A 27,405-nucleotide genomic window follows, 5' to 3' on the forward strand; every position below is an offset into this window, starting at 1 on the left:
CTTTTTATTGCTGTTAATATTATACACTGTGTGTTATATAAATATATGAAGTAGCCAGTAGGTATGTTTCATCGAGTTGGCGTTGTCTCATTGACCGTTCGCGTCTTATTCTATTTAACGCAATTATTGGTGTATTATAATTAGTAAATCACCGTGTGTGCCTATTAATTTCAATTATTGAACTTAATACACCGGCTTGGTAAATTGTTTTATTAACCTACAAACCCGCCGATTGTTGTGTGTAAACAGAGACTGCGGTAAACTTCTGGTTGGGTCCGCATACGGTTCTTTAGTTTAGATAAGTAGTTATCGTCCTTCAATAAACATGTCGGGGTGGCCGAGCGGTCTATAGGCGGCTATCAATTATTGTTAGTGCACAATCCAAATGAAGATCAAGGATCTGGTGAAAGAGTCGGTTTTGATTTAGGCAGGCAGGGGTGTGCAATCCCATCAAACCATATTCATTCATATGAAGTATGAACAATAAAATAAATAAAAACTTTAATGCACCATCATATTTGACTATAATTCCTCACTTAGATCTTTTAAATAACAAGTACAGAAATACATATGATATAAAAAGAGTTCCATCAAAAAAATACATTTTATTCCACAGTTTAGCATCGATGCAAACTTGAGAAGGTATTTTTATTAAATTTTAATTTAACACGTGTAATTTTTATTTTTTCCGCCATTTTCATACATATTGTGATAAGTGATTAATATAATAGATGTACCAGCTGTGAATATATACCAAAAACTTTATCAAATTTGATAATAAAATAAAACACACACATGTGTGATAACAAAAATAAAATTAAAATAAAAAAATGTTTTCCGACTTCTAAGTTCTATAACAATGTTTTAAATTTTAAATTATTTTTATAAGTTTTTGGAATGTTATTTATGCAAAGTTGATAGAACCGTTGGGTTCAATCATGGTTTATATAAGAACCTTATCATATCGTCGTGTAAACGCTGTTCCGGTGGTAAATATTTATTCTTTGTCAAAAGCTTATTTGGATTACCGAAACAGTGTGAAACATAAAAGTTATTCGACCAACGTTAATGTCTTGCCAAAAAGTTGTAAAGTGGCGATATGCGGCGGTGGAATAATGGGTGCATCGGTCGCTTATCATCTAGCTCAACTGGGCTGGGGTCCACAAACGTTATTGGTTGAACAAGGAAAGTAAGTTTTTATCCAATTATTATTTATGTAAAAGTAGATTTGTTTTAAAATGTGTCGATTTTTGCAGGTTAGGAGGTGGGAAGAATTTGTATTCATCAGATCTGGTTGGAGTTTTTAAACCTACCTTGGGTCAAGTAAGATTATGTCAATCTAGCGTCGATCTTTACAAACAATTGGAATCCCAAGGTTTCAACACTGGTTGGAAGCAGTGTGGTAGTTTGTGTGTGGCTCGGACCAGAAATCGGATGAACGTGTTCAGAAGAATGAAATCGCAATCGGTGTAAGGTCTTAAGAAATTATTATGTTCTTTCTTTTTATCGTTTGTAATGTTTGTTTAATTAATTTTAGCTCTTGGGGAATTGATTGTGAATTGGTAGACCCAAGTAGAGCAAAACAGTTATGTCCAATAATTAAAATTGATGATATCAAAGGAGCTTTGTGGATACCTGGTGATGGAGTGGCAGACTCATATAAAACGTGTATTTCACTTCTAGAAGCCGCCAAACAAAAAGGTACCTCATGATTTTCTATACAAGTATAATTTGTGTTACCGTGTTTAATTATATCTATTAATTGTATTAATTAGTTTAGTTCAAATTAATAGGTGTTACAGTAATGGAAAATTGTAAACTATTAGAAGTAGTGTGTGATGGCAGTAAAGTAGTCGCAATCGATACCACAATGGGCTCGGTTGAATGTGATCATTATGTTAACTGTGGTGGATTTTGGGCCCGTAAAATAGGACAGCTTAGCAATCCTGTGGTCAAAGTGCCTCTGCACCCTGTGGAACATTATTATCTTCGTACCAAGCCCATACCAAACTTAGACCCATTAACTCCAGGTATATAATTCAAAACTGGTTTAATAAACAAACAGACTTACGCAAATAAATAAAAATATCTTCAAACTTATTTGTAATTATTTATTTTTTAAATACTGAAGTCGTTCGCGATCAGGATGGTTATATTTATTTTCGAGAAATGAACGGATGCATATTAGCTGGTGGATTCGAACCAGAAGGAAAGCCTACATTTGAAGACAGCGTATGTCCAGGTGACTAACAATGAAAAAAAAGTAGTTAAAGATGATACCATAGAATTATTTATTTAAATTCTGTATTTAATCAAATACAAATAAATCATTTTTTTTTCTCAGAAACTATGGAAGAGAGACAACTACTTGCAGATTGGGATCATTTTCATGTGCTGTTCGAGCAAATGTTGCATAGAGTGCCATCGTTAGCAAATGCTACGCTTGACAACCTGGTCAATGTTGCAGAAACGTTTTCTCCAGATTGCAAATGGATTGCAGGCCGAGCACCTGAAGTATAATCAACTTTTAATAGCTATTTCATTGATTATTTTTTTCAGTTTTGTTATTTTCATGACAGTTATTTTATTATTTAAACAAAATTGTATTACTTGCTGATCTTGTTTAATCATTCGTGTAGTTCACTTGAACGTGTTTAAATGTTTTATTAGTAATATTTTGGACTTTTTTACCTGAACAAATTTTATTTTACCGTGTTAGTTGATAACAACAATAAATAATAAAAGCTTTTCTATTATAATATTAGTTATTACATATTAGAATTGTTTAAAACATGTTTTGTTTTTTAATTTTAGATTCAAAACTATTATGTAGCTGCTGGTATGAAAACAGTTGGCATTTCAGCAGCTGGTGGAGTTGGACAAGGGACCGCTCAGTGTATTGTTAACGGTTATTCAGAATTTGATATGTACGAAATAGATATGAGTCGATTTTTAGGTCTACATAATAACAGACGATTTTTAAGAGACCGTGTTAAAGAAGTACCAGGTATTTTCAGAAAATATAATATTGTCGCCCTAGTGCTGAAACCAAAATGTGCAAAATGATAATTTTTTTTAAATTAGCTGGGCATTTTTTTGTTGGCCTGTTACACATGTCAGACTCTTTTTTTATAAGCTCTAATAAGATGGAAATAAATCATAATATGAACTGTTCACATGTGGTTTTAGTAATTTTGGGCAAAAATATTTAGATTTTTAATATTTTCTAAAAAAAAATTATAATTATGAGTACAAGTTGGAAATTATACATTTTCTTTGTATTATTTAATTTAATTTAAGATTAGTTGTTGTTAATAATAATTATTAACATTTTATTCTAATACTTACAGGTAGGCATTATTCAATTCCCTACCCATACCTGGAATTTGTTACTGGCCGTAACTTAAGGATGTCACCTATTTCTCCAAAATTAAAAGAAGCTGGAGCTGTATTCGAACAAGTGATGGGATATGAAAGGCCGACGTGGTTTGATTCAGAAATAGCTCATGGTTTGACAATTTTACCAGGCTAATATTTCTATTATTTACTCATATTTAATGGACATTGTAATGTTATTGTTTTTAGGTTATTTACTTGGCAATGTCGATCCCAACAAACTATATATGGCAAAGACTAATACTTTTGGTAAGCCTGATTGGTTCGACTTGGTAGAAGCAGAATATGAAGCTTGTAGAGAAAATGTTAGCCTGTTGGACTACTCTTCTTTCACGAAATTGGATATACAAGTGAGTTGTGTCATATTACTATGCGATAGCAACAGGCCAATAATTTTCACAACAAACATCAAAACAGGCTTGTTTTTAAATTAACTTTTCAGTTAATGAAGTTCTTATCTAAGCTATTAGACTATGTGTACGATTTTCGTATGCTACTATATAGCTATCATTAATTGTAGAAAGACAAATCCTAAATATGACGATACTCTTTAAGGTTAAAGTTTACAAGATAGTTCAGCAGTTTAAGATTTCTTAATATTCTCAATGTTTCAGTATAGATATACGGACATGTTGTAAGCCCACCACCAAAGAATAATATTAGGTAGTGTTATCATCTTAGTCAAGCTCATCAAAATTGTTTAAAGATGAAATTAAAGTACAAATGTTTTCTGTTGTATAATGTATTTTAATATATACAAGACAAAAATATAATGAATATAATTTTATATAATAATTATATTGGTTTAAATCTATATTACTTTTTTCTCACGACATCAAAATCAGTATATGTAAAGTCATTTATTACTCTTTCGTTTTTAAATTCCGCTTTCTCGATTCGACTAGCTGGACTGCCAACCGTTTGTAGCCATTTTTTCATTTCATTGACTTTTTCTGGCGGACCTTCAATGGTGCCAACGACAGTACCTTCAGGTGTGTTTTTACACCACCCGCGTAATCCCAATGATATTCCTTGTTCTTGAGTGCATTTACGGAAAAAAACTCTTTGTACGGTTCCAAAAACTTCAAAATCAACACTTAGAAGACGCTTGGTCATGTTTGAGGTGAAATAAAATTTTGACGCTACTAAGTTTATAAATTATAACTATTATGATAGATATATAGTTTGATTGTTGATAATTATTCTTTATAAATAAGTAATAAGATACTTATTGGTAAAATAGGATTAGGTATAATGACTAGTTAAACCAAATTCTTTTTAAATCTTTTTGAAAAACGTAAAAGATGTAACTCTGGTGAATGGTCTCTGATAAGAGATAAGAATCATGTGATAAGCCATTATTTTGATAAAGCTAAAAAAAATTATTAATTAATTTAATAATTAAAAAGAATTAAAAATATTATTACACACAAGACCTGGGCATTTTTATATAACAAATAAATATTTGAAATATATTTATAATTACTGTTTCAAGTTATAAAATATTTATAATTTCAAATAGTCTTTTACTTTAACATACATTTTTATGTGACTGTTTAAAATAACCTATTAGTTTAAATGGTTTGTTAAACACAAATTTATTTTAATTATTTTTGCCATTATTATTTAAATAAAAACTTATTTGGAGTTGAAACTGAATATGTTTAATTAATTTTTATTAAGGTACGTTATTATTTTTAGTAATTATTTGAATTTAAATAATGCCCAGGTTTGTTGCATAATAATCACTATTAACTAACATATTTTTTAATTAAATAATTAACATTTTTTTATTTGTATATTATAAATCTATATTATTTAAAAAAAATGTCTAAAAGGTATACCTAATATTTTAAAGCATGCAAATTAATATATTGCTTTATACTTGAAAACTATTTATTTGTGTTACCTTATTTTTTATTACCTTTAATTTAATTGTATTTAGAAATAATAATTTTGATCTTCCAAATTCCCATTAAAAATAAAAGTATATTATTTCTATGATGTATTTAAACTGTTATATATTAAGTTGTAATAAGTTAAACAAACGATTATTATTCAGTTACTTATAAATATGGAAATAATTACTTTGATATTATATTTTAGTATATAACTATACACAACTGTCAAATTGTTTCAGTCAAAAGACCAGGAAGTTGTACAAGCCTTACAGTATCTTTGCTCAAACGATGTTGATGTTCCTATTGGAAGTATTATTCACACAGGAATGCAGAATGTCCGGGGTGGATATGAAAACGATTGCAGTCTTATAAGATTATCAGATAATCAGTAAGTACCATTTAATTTAAAAATCATATTTTTTTTTACTGTGAAAACAAAAATTATGTAAATCTGTTTTGTTAAAATGGAATCAACATACTTTTTAACCATACGTTTTTAGTTATATGATGATTGCTCCGACTATACAACAGACTCGTTGCAAAATCTGGATTCAGCGTCATTTACCGACAGATAATTCTGTCGTTTTAACAGACGTCACTTCTATGTTCACTGCAATATGTATAATGGGGCCGTTTACACGTCACTTATTATCTGAACTAACCGAGACTGACTTGAGTCCAAAATCATTTCCGTTCTTCACATACAAAGAACTTGACGTTGGCCTAGCAAACGGAATTAGAGCATTGAACATCACCCATACGGGAGAACTTGGTTATGTACTTTACATACCAAATGAGGTGAACAAATTGGCTAAATACAATAAAATTAATTAATCAAACAATAATTTGTCTATTAAATATTGTAATATTTTTATTAGAGTTTAGTCTCTGATAACTACTTGAGCTACTAAATCATTGTTGTGTTGTTATAGTTTGCATTGCATGTCTACAATTCGTTAATACAAGCTGGAAAAAAGTACAATTTAAGGCACGCCGGCTGTTATGCGATGAAAGCGTTGAGAGTGGAAAAGTTCTATGCGTTTTGGGGTCAAGATTTAGATACCTCTACCACTCCGTTGGAATGTGGTCGTTCTTGGAGAGTAAAGTTTGATGTATGTCGTTAACAATAAGCTACAACTATTTATATTCCATTAAAGTTGTACCTAAATAATTTTTCCACTTTTGCAGAAAGGAATCAATTTTATAGGGCGTGATGCGTTGCTCCGTCAACAAGAAGAAGGTATAAAACGAATTTATGTTCAGTTGTTATTGAACGAACACGATCCGGACATCGATCAATGGTCTTGGGGTGGTGAACCGATATACAGAAACAAGAAATATGTTGGTGCTACTACTACGACTAGTTATGGTTTTACATTCAAGAAACAAGTAATAACTTAACAATTTATAAAAAAAAAAGCTTGTGAAATTTTATAAAATGTTTACGTGTTTAGGTTTGTTTAGGATTTGTTCAAAATTTGGACGATCAAGGCCAGGCACAACCAATCACTAATGAGTATGTAATGGCAGGTGACTATGAAGTAGAAATTGCCGGTATAAGATATCCGGCAAAAGTGAATATAAACAGTCCAAATTTACCAACCAAGTATCCAGATAAGGAACGCGAGTCATATTTGGCCACCAGAGACAAAATGGTATCTGAACCACTGCTGCGACACAACTAAAAATCCACCCTAAAAATAATTGTGTTTCCTATTTTGTTCTACGTTTATCGAGTTTATAAGTATTTTTTCCTAAATTTATATTGTCTAATATCCTCTATGCTGTTATAGTTACAGTATTGTTATGAAACATACTTAAAACACTAATTTGTATCTAAACTAAATATTGCTAAGTACAAACTCTAGTCCCTCGGTGATCTTAGGTCTTCCTCTGTATGATAAAATAGTTTTTAATTGTTTTTCATTGGCCTTATTTTTTTTTTATAAAGTTGTTACTGACTGAAATAAATATTTATTTTACTTAAAAAATATGCCTTATTTTTAGCTTTGGTAAAGATGCAGTACAATATAAATTTTACAAAAGTAAATATTATAGTATTTCCTGTCTAGAAAAGAGTAAGTACGTTATTTTTAATTGACCTTGAAGAGATCTTGGGTAAATGGCCTGGAAAAGTTAATTATATTATTAATAGTTATATTTATTAGTTTATTATTTATTAATAAAGACAACAATTTACACTAAAATACAGTTATTACATTATGTATGCACTGTGAATTACTAATTTTTGTATTTTTTTTTTAATTTCAATTACAAACTAAGAATTATGGAATGAAATCTGATCTGCCTATTTTGACAATATTTGTTCATAATTAGCTGATTTTGTAGTTTGAAACATACATTTGTTTATTATTTTAAGTATTCTCCAAATGCAATATCTATACAATTCAAGTTGTATTAAGAATGAAAAACAAAAACACTCACACTTATTTTTAATTTGAATAGCATTTTCAACAAACAATGTAGTATTTATTCTTGTCAGGAATAGCAAAATATTAATGTTTTGACCTCTGTACTCCAATGATGGCTACATATTACTTACAAATTAACTTTCTGTTTTTTTTTAATTTATTTAATTATTATACAGGGTCCGGCAGTGAAACCGGATGATTTGAGGTGGGGCGGTACGTCGTATGTCAATCATCGTTATCACCACGGTCTACGTTGTAACTCTTATACTTTATATTTATATTTATTAAAATTAAAATTTATTCATTCATTAAATAGTAATTAAGTATTGAAATCATCCTGTTTTACTGCCGGACCCTGTACTTAGTTCTAGGTAATAATTTTAAGAAAATTGATTTCTATGAAAACGAAATTGAAAAAAAAATGTTATTTTAAATAAAATTGTTTGAATTATAAAAATAAAGGTACCTCCGAAGTCTGAGCTGCAGTACAACTATTTTACAATCTCGTTTAATAGACTTAAACACATGAACTTATTAAAGACACATCTCGCGGTATATTAATTAATAATACATTATTTATTTAAACTTTAAACTATTCAAATTAAATTGAAAAAGTAAAAAATAATTTTATTACAAGAACAATTTACCAATCAACTGTAGCATATCTTATTTAAAATGTCAATTACTTTGATAATAACCGAAAATTAACTACAATTTTAAATAATGTTAAACATCTTTAATTTTTGACTAAAAAGAAAAGCGTGGGCCCTATTCAACAAAGTCCAAATTCATTGAGTTAAGTGCTATGAAATGAATGTGTCACACATAAATATTAAACTAAATTTAAATTACAAAAGAACTTACAATATAAAACATTATCTGATAAATTTATTAGGGACTTTGTTGAATAGGGCCCACGCTTTTCTTATTAGTCAAAAATTAAAGATGTTTAACATCATTTAAAATTTTAGTTAATTTTCCGTTGTTTTCAAAGTAATTGACATTTTAAATAAGATATGCTACAATTGATTGGTAAATTGTTCTTGTAATAAAATTATTTTTTACTTTTTAGTTCACTTTTTACTATTTTTTTTTTTTTTTTAGAAAAGCATGTTTTTAAAAAAGTTTTTTTTAATTTATTTTTTTACTTTTTAGTCCTATTAAAGGTATTTAATAACTGCTGAATAGATTACTAAATTGATTTTGGAAGATTTGGAAAAAAATGAAATTTTAGTGAAATGACCCCCACATTTGACCCAGTGTAGGGTGACCTGGATGTCCTAGTCCCAATATGATTACAGGATATTGTATTGTCATCTTAGATGAGTCAAGTTTCAGCCCTATACGATATCGGGAAGTGGGTTAAATTAGTTTTAGAAGATTTGAAAAAAACCGTGTTAGCGAGCTAAAGAAAAGCATATAAAAAATGACTCATACTAAAGTGACTAAAATGTACCATGACAAATTTCTATATCAAGAATAGTATTAAGTTTCAACTAAGGACAGTACCTATCTGAAATTCAAAACTCTTCGGCCTTCTTAATTTTATTTTACAAATTCCATCCATTTCTAGTACGCGTTTGTCGAAATGTATAACTTAAATCGGCCAAGTCCTATAGTGTTGTTTTTTTAAAACAAATGCCTGACTATATTTCTCGTCTAACGTGGTCAACATTGTTTTATTTTCTCGTAACATAAAAAGGAAAACATCATTTTTTGTTTTTTGTATAATATTCTGCATTAGACCATTGATATTTGCGTGGGAAAAACATAAATATTTGTACCAGGTCTATATAGAATACCGATCAAGGATTATTATTATAGTATTGATATATTGTTATAATAATTTTCCCGCGTTTATACGTGTGCTATGTATGATATATTTTTATTATTTCTACTTGAAACTAACTATAAAATAAATGCACAAATGAAAGACTTTCATTCTCGTCGTCCGTCCATACGGCCTCCGTTTGTGTCGATTTAAATCTTAAGAAATTAATTCTGCATTAGTCTTAAACCACATCAATATAATTTTATAACATTTGTAAATTGTATTTGTTATAAAATATTTAATTATGTCTTGTCTTCAGACCATTTTGACGTGTTGCGTTGTTTTTAATATAATTGTCTACGCTTCGGTAAGTACCCGAGGAAAAAAACAGAAATTTTTCTTAAAGTATGTATTAGGTAATATACCTATAAAAACACGGTTCTATATACAACATTTCGGATGAGTTTTGTCCGAAAGATGAATCCGATACTATCCGTTAGATGTTTCCAACAAGACCCAAATCTGACTTCAAAATTGCATTAGTTTTTTGGGTTTTCCTTACATTAAATTTTGTTTTCTTCAAATACAACGTGCTAAGATATTTGGAAGGTAGATAATATGGATTCTTCGTGGAAAAATCAATCGGATTCATCTTTTGGACAAAATTCAGCCGACTTTTTGGAGAACCTATGGCAAATAAATTTATAGTGGGCAGAATTTTACAACTCCACTAAAATACCACAGATATAGTCTGTGAAAATACATTTAATTTTTATTTCTTTGTAACATATTTTAGTTGATGTTTTTTTTCTGTGATCGTATTAACTTTTTTAGACTGCTCCGTGTAAGATTAAATGTGGCTGTTGCGGATGTGGATGTTACACTCTTAAAAGTAACGGAGGTGGCGACATTTATTATGGATGTAACCATCTAACGCAAGCACCAATAACTCCATATTTTATTCAGAGTCCATATTATCAACAACGCGGAGGGTATGGATGCCAATGTGAATCACAATATGACCGTGGATATGGTCGTGGATGTGCATGCTGTTATTAATGACAGCTCTGGCGTAAACACATTGAATCGACTATATGCATTTTATACCTATCAATTTCCTGAACTGCATTCTGCGGTGGTCAAAATTCAGACTCACTTTTAATTTACTTTACAATGTTTTAATGCTAATACCTAATAAATATATAATTGTGCGTGTAAGTGCTACATTAAAAGCAAAATCCTGGGCTACAACAGAGTACACCATAAACTAATACTACTACTGTTAAATCAATATCGTGTAGTTCTTTAAAATAATATTTAATATAATACAAATCCGTATAAATACAGTTACGAAAAAACATTTAAACTAAAATGCATTTCTACAGAATTGCTTTACAGACATCGAGTTCAATTAGAATTTAAATAATAATGCAATAATGTTTTATTCATAGGCACGAATTTAAAATAAAACACATAATTTTTAAAACAATATCATCTCAGCTTGCCCCATCATCCCATCGAAGCTAAAAAAATAGTGTACAAGTTATAACAACAGGAAATAGAAATCGAATGGTCTAAATAATTATACGTACAATTAGTTGAAAAAACACGTTATTTTAGAATCAATATATTTTCAGATTCGCATCGGATCGTTGCAAGAACAAAACTATTTAAAAGACTAATTGGTTTTATACTTTTATCCATTGTTGCCTGTTGGACATAAAATACAATACTAATCAAGATATAGTTATATATTACATTATTAGTACTTTTTTCTGATTAACCTACAATACACAATATGTAAGCACAACAATCGCCCCGAATCGTAGTAAGCCCGTAGGCGTTTTGTTTTATGTGAAAACAAAAATAATTTAATTAAAACGCGCGCTCGCGTTTGAAAACACCGGCAGGCGGCATCCGATGAAACGTTACCGACACTGTTGCCGGCCTCGTGTACGGGACGTTGGCGGTTTCGCCGGTTTGTCCATGAAATAACCTAAAATACTTTTTGGGCAAACGTTCGGTGTTGTCGGTGAGCGCAGAGTAGGTGTAAAACGATTTCGTTAAAACCAACGGATAGTACCTGGTAGAAATAATTGTTGTTCAAAAAACAGCGTGGTCAGGCGTCAGCCGAGTGCCGACGTTTGCTCGGCGCACCGACGCGGCGTCGACGTGCCGTTCTACGTTGGCCGACGTACGCCGTAGACACGCGGTACGGTGTGACGCGTTGACCGCCGTTTATTCCATGGCATTGACGTATCACGCAACGATGTCTGGTATCCGCGGTCACCTTGCGTGTTCCACCGCGGTAAACCAACTTTTTTTTCCCCCCGTTGTGAAAGTTCATTAATGAGACGGGCCACCTTCCGTCTCTGTCTTTTTACCTTTCCCCCGCCCTCCGCGGCCGACAGCTGTCCCGCCCTCCGCCCCGCCGGGCCATACCGCGCTCGCTCGCTCATTCTCTTTCTGCGCGAACTCGTGAAGCGTGTGAGGAGTGCGCCGCCGAATCTGCTGATCTGGCCCTTTTCCCCATAACCGTGCCGTTTGGACACATCGTGTACGATACAGTTTACTCGCCGATTTTCGCGTTTTTTCTCTTGTTGGAAAAACGTGTGGACCGCAGTTTTATTTTGTTCTTTATTTTTTTTTTTTCGTTGAAAATTTTAACCTCAACCCGACGCATCATGAACACCGTTAACGTGCACTGTTGTCGGCGCTGCTAATACACCGCACGCATAGCCTAGCAAAATCACGTGACAACCCGTTTCAAAACCTTATCGTAATCCTGGCCGCTGTTTTTTGAACCCCGTACCCAAAATACGCGCGAGTCGTACAGACACAAATTACGATGACAAACCAACCGCCAGGAGCCGTGTCCCCTGCAAAGGAGCCCGTCAAGGTTTTCGAAGGAGTCGTCAAACAGGTACAAAACATTATGTACACACACTTGAGACACATCGGGTTCGGACCTTGGTGGGTTCATCGTTCTTCGATAGGGATAGATTCCTTATGACGGTTCGGTTAGCTCTTGTCAAACTACTTGTTGCAATGTAGGACGGTGAGCCTACAGTTATGTCTGCCTAAAGTGTAAAGGTATAAGGCAACACTCCGGCATATGTTTTTTTTTAAAATAAACTTGATGCATTATGATTGATGAAATATTACATTAAATACCTAGTGTATTTTATATACTACCAGTACCACAGTATTAGAAAAGGAACTTATTTTATAGTTTTTCAATTTGCTTAATATACCTATAATATGCATAGCGTTATGTATTTTTTTTACGTTCTAGTGTAATCACATCAAATCTTGCGTTCAAAGGGTTACTAATTAGTACATTCCCTATTTAGGTATATACCTTCGGTAAACAACACAATGTTAAAACCAGTTTTAAAATAAATTGCTTTCTTTTATTTCATATACATTTTCTTTTATTTCTATACCATTTATATTGTGATGAGTAGTAGAGAAATTATCTATGTTTACTTAAATTACATAAAAATTGGAATGTATCTCACCATATATATTTTAACTTTCAGATGCATCTATACATTTATTTGCGGTATTAGTAATTGCATTAGCTGTTAGGATTTTCTCTGTGGTGTTGTTGAGGATATTTTAACTGTAGACAAAAAACATAACCTACTTACTATTTGTCTTATTATTGTTTGTTTAATCAAAATTTAAAAACAATACTTTCTGGGTACAAATACCGATTTAGTATATTTTTGTTTTTACTCCTAGGTTTATAAAATATTTAAGTTTTAAATTGTTCGGTATAGTTACTATGTTGATTATTTTGTTCAGTATTGTTTGTATGTTAAAATTGAAACACAAACAATATGTTTAATGAAGACTAGTTGTAATTAATGTTTGTAGGCATATCATATATAATACTTTTTTAAAAGAATGATTTCTGAATTACAACCCTGTTGACATGATTATTATAAGAATTTCTGTTAATATTTATCTAATTATTATATGAATTTTGTATGTAAGGTGAACTCTGGTGATTCTATCACTATTCGCGAGGAAGTATACTCCGGATATCCAAGAGAAAAGCAAATAACATTAAATAATATTATTGCTCCAAAATTGGGTCGTCGGCCGTAAGTATTGTTATGATTTTAGATATTTTGTTATATATTTATTTTGTAAATGAATGAGAAATCTATAACACAATATATTTTAGAGCGAATAATGATCCTACATCCAAGGGCACCGATGATGAGCCTTTTGCTTGGGAAGCTCGTGAGTTTCTCAGGAAGAAGCTTGTTGGTAAAAAAGTGTTCTTTAAGATGGCTGGTCAAGTACCTGGAAGCGGAAAACCCCGATACTATGGCGATATTTACTATCCAACTTTGGGTAAGAAAATTGTTGTGCAATATCATAATTATGTTCTAAGACAACATGTAAAATTATAATTTTATTCTAGAAAATAACATTGTTAGTGAGCTTGTTGAAAATGGTTTGGTCACTCTTAAGAATGTAAAATCTAACAACCCAACACCTGATATCCAGACATTGGTTGATCTTCAAAACAAAGCAAAGGCTGCTAAAGCTGGCAAATGGGATACAAGCGTAAAGGTATTGACATTTTCTTTTACAAAACCATGTGTTTAAATTATGATTGAAAGGTTTTTTATGTATGAAATGTTATATAATATAGTTGTAATTTTATTTTTTAGAGTGTATCGAAGAAAAACAACACTATCGATGATGTGGAAGCTTTTTTGAAAAAGAATCAAAAGAAGCGCATTAAGGCCATAGTTGAGTCTGTTATTGATGGATCAACCATTAAATTGATGCTTTTACCCGAAGGATATATGATAACCTTGTATCTCTCTGGAATCAAGGTATATGTAACATCTGTTTTTTTTCAACTGAAGTTTAAATTATTGTTGCCTATTGAAATATTCAATACTTTAGGAATATTTAGTATTAATTTCATTTGAATGGTAGAATTTCATTCTAATTAAAATGATTAACATTTATTTAAATTCTATTTATAATATTTAGTGCCCTCCTGAAAATGATGAATTTGGAAATGAGGCGAAGTTTTTCGTTGAGGTTCGTTTGCTACAAAAAGATATTGAAGTTACCTTGGAGAGTGTTTTATCCAATAATAAGACTCCATCATTTTTCGGTACTATATACCATCCGGTAAGAAAAACCTCATGATATATATTTGTGTAATAATTGTATTTATGCTATGATTACTCCTTGAAAGGCTGGAGAAATCGCTGTAGAGTTAGTGAAGCAAGGATTTGCTACCTGTCAAAATAGAAGTATGAAGTATTTGGAAGGTAGTGCTGACAAATTGAGAGCAGCTGAGAGGCAAGCAAAAGAAAAAAAACTGAGGAAATGGCAGTCATACCAACATACTGGACCAGAGGTAAGAAATTATTATTTTCCTTCTCGATGTAATGGTAGATGTTAAATTACAAAAATGTCGTTAGATTCCCGAAAAAGAAATAGTTGGAACTGTAATTGAAATTATCCGGGAAGAAGCCTTATTAGTGAAAACATCAAACCACGATAAACCAAAAAAGATTTTCTTATCAAATATTAAACCAGCAAGACTTGGAGTTGAAGCACCCAGAGGGTAAAATACTTTTATTTAGTGTTGAAAATTAAAACCACTAATAAGTTTTGAAAATAAATGGGTAAAATATTGATTTCATAATTATTTTTTTAGTGAACTACAGTATGGTGAAGAAGCTCCTCCTCGTGCTCCACGAACACTGGCTAAACATTTCTATGAAATCCCATGGGCATACGAAGCACGTGAGTTCTTACGAACACGTTGTATTGGAAAGAAAGTAAATGTGTCTGTTGATTACATACAGCCTAAGTCTGACAAATTTGAAGAGAAAATATGTGCTACTGTGACCGTAAATGGAATGTAAGATATTTTTAAATTACTAAATTAAAATACCCTTGTGTTGTCAAAACTAATATATTTAAAAATACTTTCAAAATAAAGTTTAAAATATTACAATTTTGCAACTACCATACTGATACTTCACTTAAAAACTATCACTTATTTTTACCAATAAAGACTAACATGTTTGCTTTTTTTTTTACAAAAAAACCAAACTTGTTTTGGCGGGCTTTGTAAGGAAATATAATCATCTTTTTGTAGGGGGTATCAATACAACATTGCCTTATGTGTTGTCAAAACATGGATTGTATTGATTTTCTTCCCTTTAAAATAGAATTAACCAGTTGAGCTTAATACATCTATGTTGTTGTAAGAGAAATAAAAATTTCTCGTGCACCCAATTTTCATTGTATCATATTATTTATAAGTTTAAAACTGTAAGTTAAAATGAATAATATTATTAAAATGTTGATAAAATATAATTGTATGCAAACAGAAATCTTGCCGAGGAATTAGTAAAAGAAGGTCTGGCGACTGTAATGAACAACCCTCGAGATGACCAGATGTCTCAATGTTTTGATGATTTAAAGAAAGCAGAAGAAAACGCCAAACAATCGCATAAAGGCTTGCATTCAAAATCTCCTCCGCCCAAGCAACGGATTACTGATTGTTCTAGTGCAGGGGTAAGTAAAACTTATATTTTTCTTAAAAATATATTAGCTTATAAATTAAAATACTTAACTATGTCTAGGATTCTGCCCGTGCTAAAGCATTGTTGCCTAGCTTGCAACGTTTCCCGAGGTTTGAAGCTCTAGTTGAATATGTTGCCAGTGGCTCAAGAATGCGACTTTATGTCCGAAGAGAATACTCGCTTATTACTTTCCTGTTGGCGGGTTAGTATTAAAAATCATTATTGTTTAAAGCACATTTTAGCACCTATTTTAATCACCATTTCACATATATATATTCATACATTTCACTATATTTTCAAATTAGGTATTACATGTCCAAGTGGTGAACGCCCAAATCAAGGTGAACAACCGTCTGCAGCTGAAGAATACCATCAAGAAGCATTGGCTTTCACAAAAGAAAGAATTATGCATCGTGAAGTAGAAATCACTGTGGAATCTTGCAACAAAGGTGGTAGCATGATTGGTTGGTTATTTGTTGGCAACACCAATCTGTCTTTAGCACTTGTCAAAGAAGGACTTGCAAAAGTACACAGATCGGCTGAACGTTCCGAATACTTCAAACAGCTGCAACAGGCCGAGAAAGAAGCTAAAGACAAGAAGCTCAATGTAATTATTTGTTTATAGTTTGCTATGTTTCATTAAAATAGGATTAATCTGTATTCTATTACTTTACTTCAAAGAATTATTTTTAAATAGCTTCTTATTAATTTTTCTTGCTAACACATTTATATTTATATTTTAAATCTATGGTATTTAATATTTTTATTAGTTGTGGAAGAACTACGTGGAAGTACCAGAAGAAGCAAATAACAACAACAGCAAGCCAGTGACTGAGGATGTCGTCAAAGAGCGCAAAACCAATTACGTCGAAGTTCTTGTATCGGAAATCAGTCCCGAGTTGCATGTCTACGTGCAACCTGTCTCGGAAGGCCCTAAATTGGAAAGTCTTATGGACAACTTGCGAAAACAATTTGATTCGACCCCTCCAGCTGCTGGTTACTCGCCAAAAAGAGGTAATATATTTTACTTGCACTCAATTTGTATTATTTGTAAGACATTAACAGTTTGTATAATTAATAGGAGATATAATTGCTGCCCAGTTCAAAGAAGACCAACAGTGGTATCGTGCTAAAGTGGAAAAAGTAGCTGGACCAAATATACACATTTTGTATATTGATTACGGAAATAGAGATGTGGTTACTGCAAACGAATGTGCTCTATTGCCTCAGTCGTTCAAGAACGACCGGCCTTACGCCAGAGAATATGGATTCGCACTTGCTAAACTGCCGAAATTACCGGAATATCAAGAAGATTCCATATTGGTAGTACGAGAGGAGTTCATCAACAAAACAATCAATATCAACGAAGAATACACTTACGACAACTTAACTCATGTTACTGTTAAAGATGCTGACAAAAAAGAGGATCTTGTTAAGAAGTTGGTCGAAGAAGGGTTTTTGTTGGTTGATAGGCGTCGTGAAAGATATTTGCAGAAATTGGTAAGGAATAAAAAAATAATTAAATTTATTATTTAGAATTTTGAATATTTATTAATTTTCAGTTGACTGAGTACATCGAGGCTCAAGACAAGGCTAAGAAAGACCGGTTACATATGTGGGAGTATGGTGACATCACAGAGGATGATGCTAAAGAATTCGGTTATGCTAAATAATGGTCTTTCTTTACCTGCAACAAGACTAATCATCCACTGTCAGGCCTTTTACAACTGTACAAAAATGTGTTTTACAAACTTTATTAGCCATATATTATTATCTTATTAATAATTTTACATACAGACATCCAACTCTTTGATGGATAATATATAATATGACTATATTTTATATTGAATAATAGTTTTATAATTTCGTTTTGATTGTTACAAAAAAAAAAAAAAATTATAAAAATTTTTTTAAAAAATATCCAATGGTTTCTCCTAATCTACAGTTTTGTAGAAACAGTCTATTATATAGATTTTAGTTCTATAAAATAAATATTTGTAACTAATAGCTAAATATTTTATGATCTGTTTTTATGACTTATATTTTGGGGTATATAATTAAATTAATTTAATATGATAAATGTTGTTATAAAAACAGATGTTAACTTTTTTTTCAACTTATAACATTTGAAAATGTTTTATTTTATTTATATAACTTTTTGGAAGTATTCAAACCGCATACTCTGTATATTGAAACGAAATATCACAATTTCAACTGGTCTATGCGCTCTCTTGTGTGTGGAGCTTCTTTGTATTTAAAAAAAATTGTAAATGTTTATTATTACTTACAAGCTTTGCTGATACTTAATTTAAACACTTAAATATTTTGTAAAACACTATATTATGTCTGATGTGTAGTGTGAAGACTGTTCAGATGGATTATATTATCGATTTACATTAATAATTTGTGTGTTAATATTTTTTTGAGTACACAAGTAGTAATCATATTATAATTTGTTTTTCCTATTTCCAATTGTTTTTGTTCCTACAACTTTTAAATATTAAATATCCTTACTTGATTGAGAATTTAAGTATAAAATTTGATACTGAATGGTAAAAACGGCAAATTAAATTTTTTCTTTGTGTTTCATCATTATTAATAATTAAAGTAACATATTTATTTTAGTTCTTTATTCATTAATAACCTTAGCCATTGGGTTAACAATGGTAGAATAAAGTAACTAATTTTTTTTTTTTGTTAACATTTGAAGCTCACTAATGAGCGAAGGAACTGATTTTTGCATAACCGTTACCCAACGTATTGAATTATAATATACCTATTATACCCTACGTTGAAAATTAGGTGGGTATTAAATCGTTTAAATAATTCATGATTTGAAATTTATAAAATAACAATAGTACTTGAATAAGTTGAAAATATAATTATGAAAGTTAAGTCAATTTCATTTTCATACTAATTTGATTCTACAATTACGTACGCGTATGCAAACATTCAAATAATAAAACATTAGTAGCTGTTGGAATACATGGATTAATGGATAAAGTTCCAGCCTTATCTTTTCCAATATGAAAATTTAACTGGACAAGCGATAATCAGAATGTTATCAACCATAAATAAATATTATTGTTTATATTATAGCCTCTGCCGTAAACCTGTTAACTGCAGTTTGTTTTGTACCAACATGAGTAATATCTGTAACTCAAGTTTTGTTGAGTTTACTGTTATTACGTAAAATTATATAATCTACTTTTAAAGTTTACTTAATGTATCAAAGGTATTATAAGGTTCGCGGTGCGCGAACATTAATATTTATTAACTATAATTTAAAAAAAGCATTTCGTTAAAACATTTACTTGATAGAATAAAAGAGGAACTCGGTTAATTATAAAAATGTAGGTAATATTAGAATCGAGTCGAGTACTGAGTAATTTCTGCCTTTTAATATTTAAAAGTGCCCGGCAAAAATGAAGTGTTTCGCCCTAACCTAAAAAACAAATAATGATTACAAAATTGCTTTTTTGACTTTATACACGATTGTTATTTGTTTAGTATTTATATAATTATGATAAACTGATGTAAAAGTAGAGGGTGTAATTTTTAATGGGCTATTTTTGACGGTAAGTGTGAAAAATTAACAACGAAATAATGCCAACATGGTAAACAGCTGTTTTCTATCGGTGACGTCATGACACCAATGCGTTCGGACGGCCATTTCGTGTACACGACCGTCAAGCTCTTTCTTTCGCTCCGCACCGCTCGTGACACTCCTACGTGTGCTGCGACTTTGATCAGACAAATACTTCATTTCTTTTCCCAAGTACAATTTTACGATCTTTACAAAAATGGCCGAAGCTAAAGCACCAAAGGACCCTTACGGTTTCGCCAAGGACTTCTTGGCCGGCGGTATTTCCGCCGCCGTATCAAAAACTGCCGTCGCACCGATAGAACGTGTCAAGCTCATCCTTCAAGTGCAGGGCGCTTCTACGCAAATCGCCGCCGACAAACAATACAAAGGTACGGCAAAACATTTTATTTTGACAGTTATTTTGCATGTATATGTTTTTTTTTGTATGTTGACCCCCCGATTGACGGCAGCGGCGGCCGGCATCGATCGGTCCGGCAAATTGGGTTACCAAGTGTAGGCGGGGCCATTGCTGTGTAGCCTGCGATTTGCAAAATTCCCAGGCACGACCTATAATTTAGTCGCGATGACCTCAAATCTCAATCGCCGAGCTCGCCTTTTGATGACCTACTATAGAATTGCTATACGGCTATAACATGCATATACCTGAATTTTCCCCACAAAAGGGTTGAGGCCGTGTCGGCTTTGGATATCAGCCACAAACCTAACCTAATCGACGTGCCGTTGTCCGGGGTCTGGTGGGGATACCGGCGAACGATGATTTCATTTTCTTATTAGTACGCCATTTTGCACGGTTTTTTTTTTTTATAATTCGATTAAAATCTTACATGACTGCTATCACGAGACCTGCCGGCCACCCCGGTCGGCTTTTCCGAGTTTTTTTTACTGGTTCTCTACGATTTATTTCTCATGACCGATATCTACTTCCAAACCAAAAAAGTTGGGTTAGAAAATGTATTTATCACTTGCCGTTCAGAAAGATTCGTCTGATTTTTCCAACGACTGTGTTTGAACAACTTTATCATTAAAACGTTACTTGGGTTGTAAAAAACGAGTGCTACGACGTCATACACTGCACACGTGAAACATACATACTAGGTCGTGCTCTACGTAATGTTTTTCCTTCAAGTGTTTCAGGGTCAACATAATTTGTTGCGTTTAATTTTCGTTGTAAAGTTTAAATAGTAATGTTAACTAAGCGAAAAAGCATACAAAACAGTATAGAGAATGGGCAATGTCTTTTTTTTTAACCAATAAAATAATCAGTTATCAAAAACTATACAGTTAGTAAAAAATTATCGACCGTAGTATGTGCAATAATTGTATATAATTAATAAAAATCAATAGTTTTTTTCAAATTCGTTTTTCTAAGCGTTTATTTGGAATTTATTTATTCGATTTATGCTAAATATGCAAATTACACTAACAGTATGATAATTGATAAGACATTTCGTCTTTTTTTCTTTTCTATTAAACAAAAACCATGCGGTTATGGCTTAAAATTTGATTGCCGGTATCACTAATATTGTTTTAATTATAATTTAGAACTATGTGTATAACAAAATTAATATTTATATTATTTTTACTATTATCTTTTATTTTTTGATTGCATTTTATAACGAGGTATGTAACTGAAGGGCAGTAATTTAACCTTTACCACTACTTTCGTTATAAAATAACACATTTTCCGCAACTATTTTTAGACTGGCAACAATTAACTAGAAATTTCGGAATGTGTGTTTCTAAGTCAAAAAGATTTAAAACTCGTTTTCAACGAGTCTATTAATAGTCCAATTTAGTCTGTTCTTCGGCCAATATTGGATTACTGTGAAAACTATTAATAACAACTAGAAACGCGGTAAATGGTAACGCCTTTTTTAAACCTTTCAAGTGCAGCTGCTGTTCTTATAATCATTTTTTTGTATCAATATTTAGCAAATATCATATTTTGCTCTGCTGATGATATAACTATAAACCTCATTATTATTATCAGGATGCTTTTTATCTAAAAATTATTAAGTCCCGATTATGTTCATTTAAAGTTACCTAATAGAAGTGTCACGTGATTGTAGATAACGATTGAATGAAATTAGGTTATAGATACCAATTTGTACATTGCACTACTCACTGATTGATGTATTATACTTAATTTATGGAATATTATGGGTATCACATAATGAGAATATAACTAGTAGCTTCATATTTACAATACAATTTTATCTCCAATTCTTTATCGGTGGATTAACGACTAACGAGTTTGAGTAAAATATATTTATAAATAATATATATATTAATAAGCATTGGAACATATTCATTAAATTGATCATGAACATACATAATTCGATTACATATTGCTTTACAGATTTTTTTAATTACTGTTGCAAATGTCTTAAGATTTTTTTTTTAAATTTTTTGTTCTATTGAAGTTATACAGTATAATATAATTATTTTATCAAGTCGACTAAAAGCACACATGATATTTATTTGTGTTAATTACCTCACGAAAATGTATAATATGAAAATAAACAGCACTCTGTTTACAAATAATATTGTTACTAGATCTATCTACAGTCTAATTTTCCGCTCTTGAGTGAAAACTACCATAAAAGCAAATTTAAGAAAAACTCTTCTTTTCTGGAAGAAATGATTGATAATATTTTCTTGGTTTTTCTCTGTATATCAGTTAAAAAAAATAACTCTCATAAGTTTTCATTTGACTATATTGCAAAAAGTTTTAACGTGTCAATAATAAGTTCTTTTTACAACTTTTTAGTTTTAAATTTGTCTCTTGTTTCAATAAAACATTTTAGTTTTAATTTATAATAAGAGTTTAGGTAATTGCAAAACATTGTTAATGTATAACTGGGTGTCAATAAAAATTCTCAATAACATCCATAAAACCAATAGTTCAGACCAAATAAATTTTTTGTGAATAACTAATGTTTGGGTTCATAGTTTATACTTCTTTAGATTTTCTGTGTATACTTATAAGTTTGATAAATAGATTTATGCAGTATTGTTATTTAGTTATAAAGCATAGCTGGTATTAGGTGTAAAAATTATGATAAATAATTGTACTTATTTAAAATTCTTTTAGTTTAGGATAATTAAGAAATATTAGTTATCTTAATTTAGTTTTAAAATAATTGTATTGTTTAATTTTACTTATTATTTACTTTTTAAACTATTTTTAGGAATAATGGATTGTCTGGTCAGAATCCCAAAAGAACAAGGTTTCGCCAGTTTCTGGAGAGGCAATTTCGCCAATGTCATCAGGTATTTCCCAACCCAAGCGTTGAACTTTGCTTTCAAAGATGTCTATAAGCAATTGTTTATGGAAGGTGTCGACAAGAAAACTCAATTCTGGCGATACTTCGCTGGTAATCTGGCATCGGGTGGTGCTGCTGGTGCCACATCTTTGTGTTTTGTGTACCCACTGGATTATGCCCGTACTAGGTTTGTTAAAAAACTTTAATTTGTTTTTGTTCAATATATATCTTATACTTGTGCTAATGTTTGATACTAAATCCTTCTAGGTTAGGAGCTGATGTCGGTAAAGGCCCTGCTGAGAGGCAGTTCAAAGGTTTGGGAGATTGTTTAGTCAAGACGGTCAAATCTGACGGTCCTATTGGTTTGTACCGTGGATTCTTTGTTTCCGTCCAAGGTATCATCATTTACCGTGCTGCATACTTTGGATTCTTCGACACCGCCAAGGGTATGTTGCCAGATCCCAAGAACACTCCATTCTTAGTTTCATGGGGTATTGCCCAATTCGTCACCACTTTCGCCGGTATTATGTCTTATCCATTTGATACCGTCAGACGTCGTATGATGATGCAGTCTGGTCGTGCTCCTGCAGACAGAATGTACAAAAACACTGTAGATTGTTGGGCCAAACTGTACAAGAACGAGGGTACTTCTGCTTTCTTCAAGGGAGCTTTCTCCAATGTTCTCCGAGGTACTGGTGGAGCCTTAGTGTTGGTGTTCTACGATGAACTTAAACGTCTCATGTAAACATTTCAATTTCAACGAAATTATGTGCAGTATAGATGTAATTTTTATGGACACTGTTGTAGCATAAACATTCCTGTCAGGTGCAACATTTATTTTCATACCAACAGCTTCTCATTCCAACATTCATGTATTATTCTGTACCCCGTATTTGTTTGAACTTTTATCAGTGATGATCCAATTTTTAGGATACCTACCTACTTATGTTAACACTAACTATTTAGGTCCATATTCTGGTTTATTGTTAATATTGTATTATTAATTATGTTTAATAATAATAAACCATAGTTTAAAAAAAACAAATTTATTATTATCTGACCTTTGTTATTCTTTGCCTACAACATTAACACGCAAACATTCAATCTTTCGGTTGACTTATTTTGTTGATTAGTTTTGTTATTTATTATGTAAGTTCGTTATCATGATTTTTATTATATTACAATAATATAATGTGTAATTAGCATTAACATACACATAGTGTGAAGAATTTGCTTTTACACTTAGTAATAAAGATGTAACTCTAGTGGGAATGATTTGATTAAAAACGTTGGTACTTCTTCCTTTATTTTCAACTATTGTATTAATTGTGTAATGTATGAATATTAAACATGAAAAAACGGTATATTGAGGCATTGTTTTGGAATTAAAAAAACAAAAGTTTTAACTGCCCATTAAATGTTTATCTCGAGAAATGAGTATACATCAATATATTCTCCTTAAAAATAAATGTTTATGGTGTAAAATAAGTCGAAATAAGATGATGATGTGGTTGTTGAGAATCTTAACTTACCGTATGTTCTATTATTTTAAATTATATTTTAAAACTGAATTTACTGGAAACACGTTTTTACATAAACAATCAGTAGAAATATGTAATGTCAATATTTATTTTGATGAAAAATGGAGTTGCAGCAAAAATGTGGTAATGTAGAAAAATGAACATACTAATAAACTTCATCGTTAAAAAAGTAGTGCGTTTCTTTATTATAAATAAAATGAAATTAATTATAAATAGTATTTAAATACCATTAATAATTTTTTTTTTTTTGAGTCATTAATACTTGCAGATTAGAATGTTAAAATAAAATCCATGGACTAGAGTAATGTGAATCCCTATTTAACTTAGAGTACTGTATAATTTTAACTACTCTAATTATTTTTTTTAAGTTCAAATAAATGTATTAAATGAAATGGTATATTGAATAAATTTAACAATTAGGAAAATATTTTTGTCATTTTATGTTGATTTTACTAATATTCACGTTACTGTCGAATTTATGTTATTAATTATAATTGAATTAATTATCAATTGAAAACAATTAAAAAAAAAAAAAAATGTTGAAATCAATGAATAATATCATGCAACATTTGATTTTAACTTTGATACGGAGATGAAAAAGTATTTTTTTTTTTTAATTGTTTTTTTCTTAACCAGAACCACGATGTTTACTTACTAATTCTATACATAGATCAGAAATTGTACTAGAAAGATATTTTATTTGGGCGTACATTTTTAAAAGCTTACCCTCTTCTCCTTCAAATTTAAGAAAACACTAAAAAATTGTACAGATTTATGAACATTTTTTTACAATTATTATTGAATTATTATATTAAAAAATAAGGTGTATTTTTTTTAGTTTAACTTTTTATGTTTAGGAAATAATCTAAAATCTTCAATACAATAGGCTTTGATGTTTATTGTTTTTTGCAGATAAAAATGAAACGTGTTTTGATTTTATTCGTCGCTGTAATTGTTTTAGCAGAAGATAAACTAGGTATTTATTATTTATTGTATTTTCACACTTACCCCTTCAAGATGATTAAAAATCTAAAAAACAAATTTTAAAATCCCCTTTTTTACAGTTATATAAGAAGCAGCTTGTCATCACAAGTCAGTAATTTTTTTTATTATACAAATTCAACTTTGTGATTAAATATTTGCATTTACTTATTTCCATTAATTTATTATAGATAGACAAATCGCGGAGGTGAATTCTCCACTATATTTTTTACTTGTGTAATGTAACAGAGCCATGCACATTTATGGGCAGACACGCAACAGTATCACCCAGTATAAATGTTACTTGTGTAGATATAGTTTCTTTAACTTTTCATTAATGCTCACGGTTTTATGGTCATTTTTTTTTTTTAACCATGTGAGCGGTCTCGTTTTCTCCTCCCAATTGACATATACACGTCGAACGAAACGACTTCCTACTTAACGATTTAATAGATAATATTATTATATATATATATTGTATTAGTACACGGGTAATTAATTCTATAGGGCGACTTTAAACCTAATCGTTGAACGCACAATGTTTGTGTTGTCTTGGAGTCGTCATTATGTTTTTTTTACCGGCCAATTCGACGATCGTCGTCAACGCGTTGGATACCTTTTAAAGTAGTATAAGTCGGTCTTTGTGCAAGGCTAATACTTATTACATATTATATTGAATACTCCACGAGGGCGAGGCCTGGACGGGCTATACAATTGCCAGTAATAATAAATAAACTTGGATATATTTTGTGTGAAATCGAGAAATTGAAAGACACTGATTTTCATTTAATATATTAACTAAAATGTTGTAATTTTCCTTTTTGAAACATTTAAGTTTTTTTTTATTTTACAATATATTATAAAATAACTAAACATTTACCTTTTTTAGAATTTTCCAGTGCTATCTATACATTTTTGAAACTTAAACGGCGTGTAGCTAACTTCATAAGTTAAGAATAATTTTCTGAGAATGTTGACTGGTCGATAACAATTTTGGATAATTACTTTTTAATTTTGAAATGTAGGACTGGAGAAAGGATGGAGTGTTGAGTTATTTCTATCTGTGTACATTACTTAACTCATTACATCAACTACACCTGCAGTATTAAATTTTAAACATGAATAACATTAAAACCATTTATTCAAAATTCACTATTGACCAGTTAGCTAAACTTCAGAATTGCAACTATTTTAAGAGAGAATGTATATAAGTCGGTTCTCGCCAGCTGTCTCGAGTCGTTTATTTAATAAAAATTAACACATTTCAGTAGATATTTTAGCAACGGCGCTATGGTGGTAAGTGTATGCCGAGTGAATTATTAAAAATCTAATTATTGGGGTTTTTCTTTCTTAACACCTATAGGCGAATATAGTCGACCAGAGCGGTACACTTAGCGCAACACATGCGGTAAGAACATAAGACCTAGTCGCAAAGATATGGCAGTGTATGGGCGCATGTAAAACGCGCACAGCTAACTTATTATGGTGAAAATAACAGACCTGTGTATATATTTCCAAGTATATAAGTACTTGCACAAGACCGGTGACGGGTTAACGTATACGACGATTTGTTTTTGAAAAATCGATCAGGACATAAAAAAAAACAACGTCGGCGATGATAGCGTAAAATCCTCTAAACAATATTCCCTTATAATAATATTACTATGACGTATCTATCTTAAGACAATCTTAAGATCATGGGCCGTCGCGTACTACCGCACAGCTGAAAGAATATTGTGACACACACTGCAAAAGCAATTACTCTGGGTAAACAGCGATTTGAAAAGTTGTAGTAACAAATCGAGTTTCGTTTGCTTAGAGTTGTTTTCTACTCAAATCTTTAATTTAAACAGGACAAGATATTTTTTAATGTACGGTTTTAATACTAACCTAACCGCTACCACGTGGTATAGGTAGGGTTAAGCGGGGCGG

General features: G+C 31.0%; 3 protein-coding genes across 3 annotated transcripts; all 3 read left to right on the forward strand.

Moving 5' to 3' along the window:
- The first annotated feature begins 805 nt into the window (after nucleotides 1-805).
- On the forward strand, nucleotides 806-7,330 carry LOC126834684 (pyruvate dehydrogenase phosphatase regulatory subunit, mitochondrial). Its single transcript, XM_050566791.1, has 14 exons — nucleotides 806-1,189; nucleotides 1,257-1,469; nucleotides 1,538-1,701; nucleotides 1,794-2,030; nucleotides 2,132-2,242; nucleotides 2,345-2,514; nucleotides 2,815-3,007; nucleotides 3,351-3,509; nucleotides 3,586-3,746; nucleotides 5,537-5,685; nucleotides 5,798-6,095; nucleotides 6,230-6,409; nucleotides 6,486-6,686; nucleotides 6,752-7,330. Exons 1-14 carry the CDS (start codon nucleotides 939-941, stop codon nucleotides 6,980-6,982), a joined length of 2,718 nt encoding a protein of 905 aa, XP_050422748.1. The 5' UTR covers nucleotides 806-938; the 3' UTR covers nucleotides 6,983-7,330.
- A 4,651-nt stretch (nucleotides 7,331-11,981) lies between these two features.
- LOC126834163 (staphylococcal nuclease domain-containing protein 1-like) lies at nucleotides 11,982-18,481 on the forward strand. The gene is made up of 15 exons (XM_050565904.1): nucleotides 11,982-12,423; nucleotides 13,503-13,612; nucleotides 13,696-13,868; nucleotides 13,939-14,090; nucleotides 14,192-14,359; nucleotides 14,523-14,666; nucleotides 14,734-14,898; nucleotides 14,963-15,108; nucleotides 15,202-15,408; nucleotides 15,884-16,070; nucleotides 16,139-16,280; nucleotides 16,384-16,685; nucleotides 16,849-17,092; nucleotides 17,160-17,578; nucleotides 17,641-18,481. Exons 1-15 carry the CDS (start codon nucleotides 12,349-12,351, stop codon nucleotides 17,749-17,751), a joined length of 2,745 nt encoding a protein of 914 aa, XP_050421861.1. The 5' UTR covers nucleotides 11,982-12,348; the 3' UTR covers nucleotides 17,752-18,481.
- A 1,286-nt stretch (nucleotides 18,482-19,767) lies between these two features.
- LOC126834221 (ADP,ATP carrier protein 1-like) lies at nucleotides 19,768-24,006 on the forward strand. Its single transcript, XM_050565993.1, has 3 exons — nucleotides 19,768-20,053; nucleotides 22,877-23,138; nucleotides 23,219-24,006. The coding sequence occupies exons 1-3, from the start codon at nucleotides 19,882-19,884 to the stop codon at nucleotides 23,694-23,696; spliced, it is 912 nt and encodes a 303-aa protein (XP_050421950.1). The 5' UTR covers nucleotides 19,768-19,881; the 3' UTR covers nucleotides 23,697-24,006.
- Nucleotides 24,007-27,405: the final 3,399 nt, after the last annotated feature.

The sequence above is a fragment of the Adelges cooleyi genome, unplaced genomic scaffold, assembly GCF_023614345.1.
Source record: "Adelges cooleyi isolate 19-005CV unplaced genomic scaffold, UGA_ACOO_1.1 ACOO_flye_CR_arks_rails_tigmint_CR_PRNA_21, whole genome shotgun sequence".
Classification (NCBI taxonomy): Eukaryota; Metazoa; Arthropoda; class Insecta; order Hemiptera; family Adelgidae; genus Adelges; species Adelges cooleyi.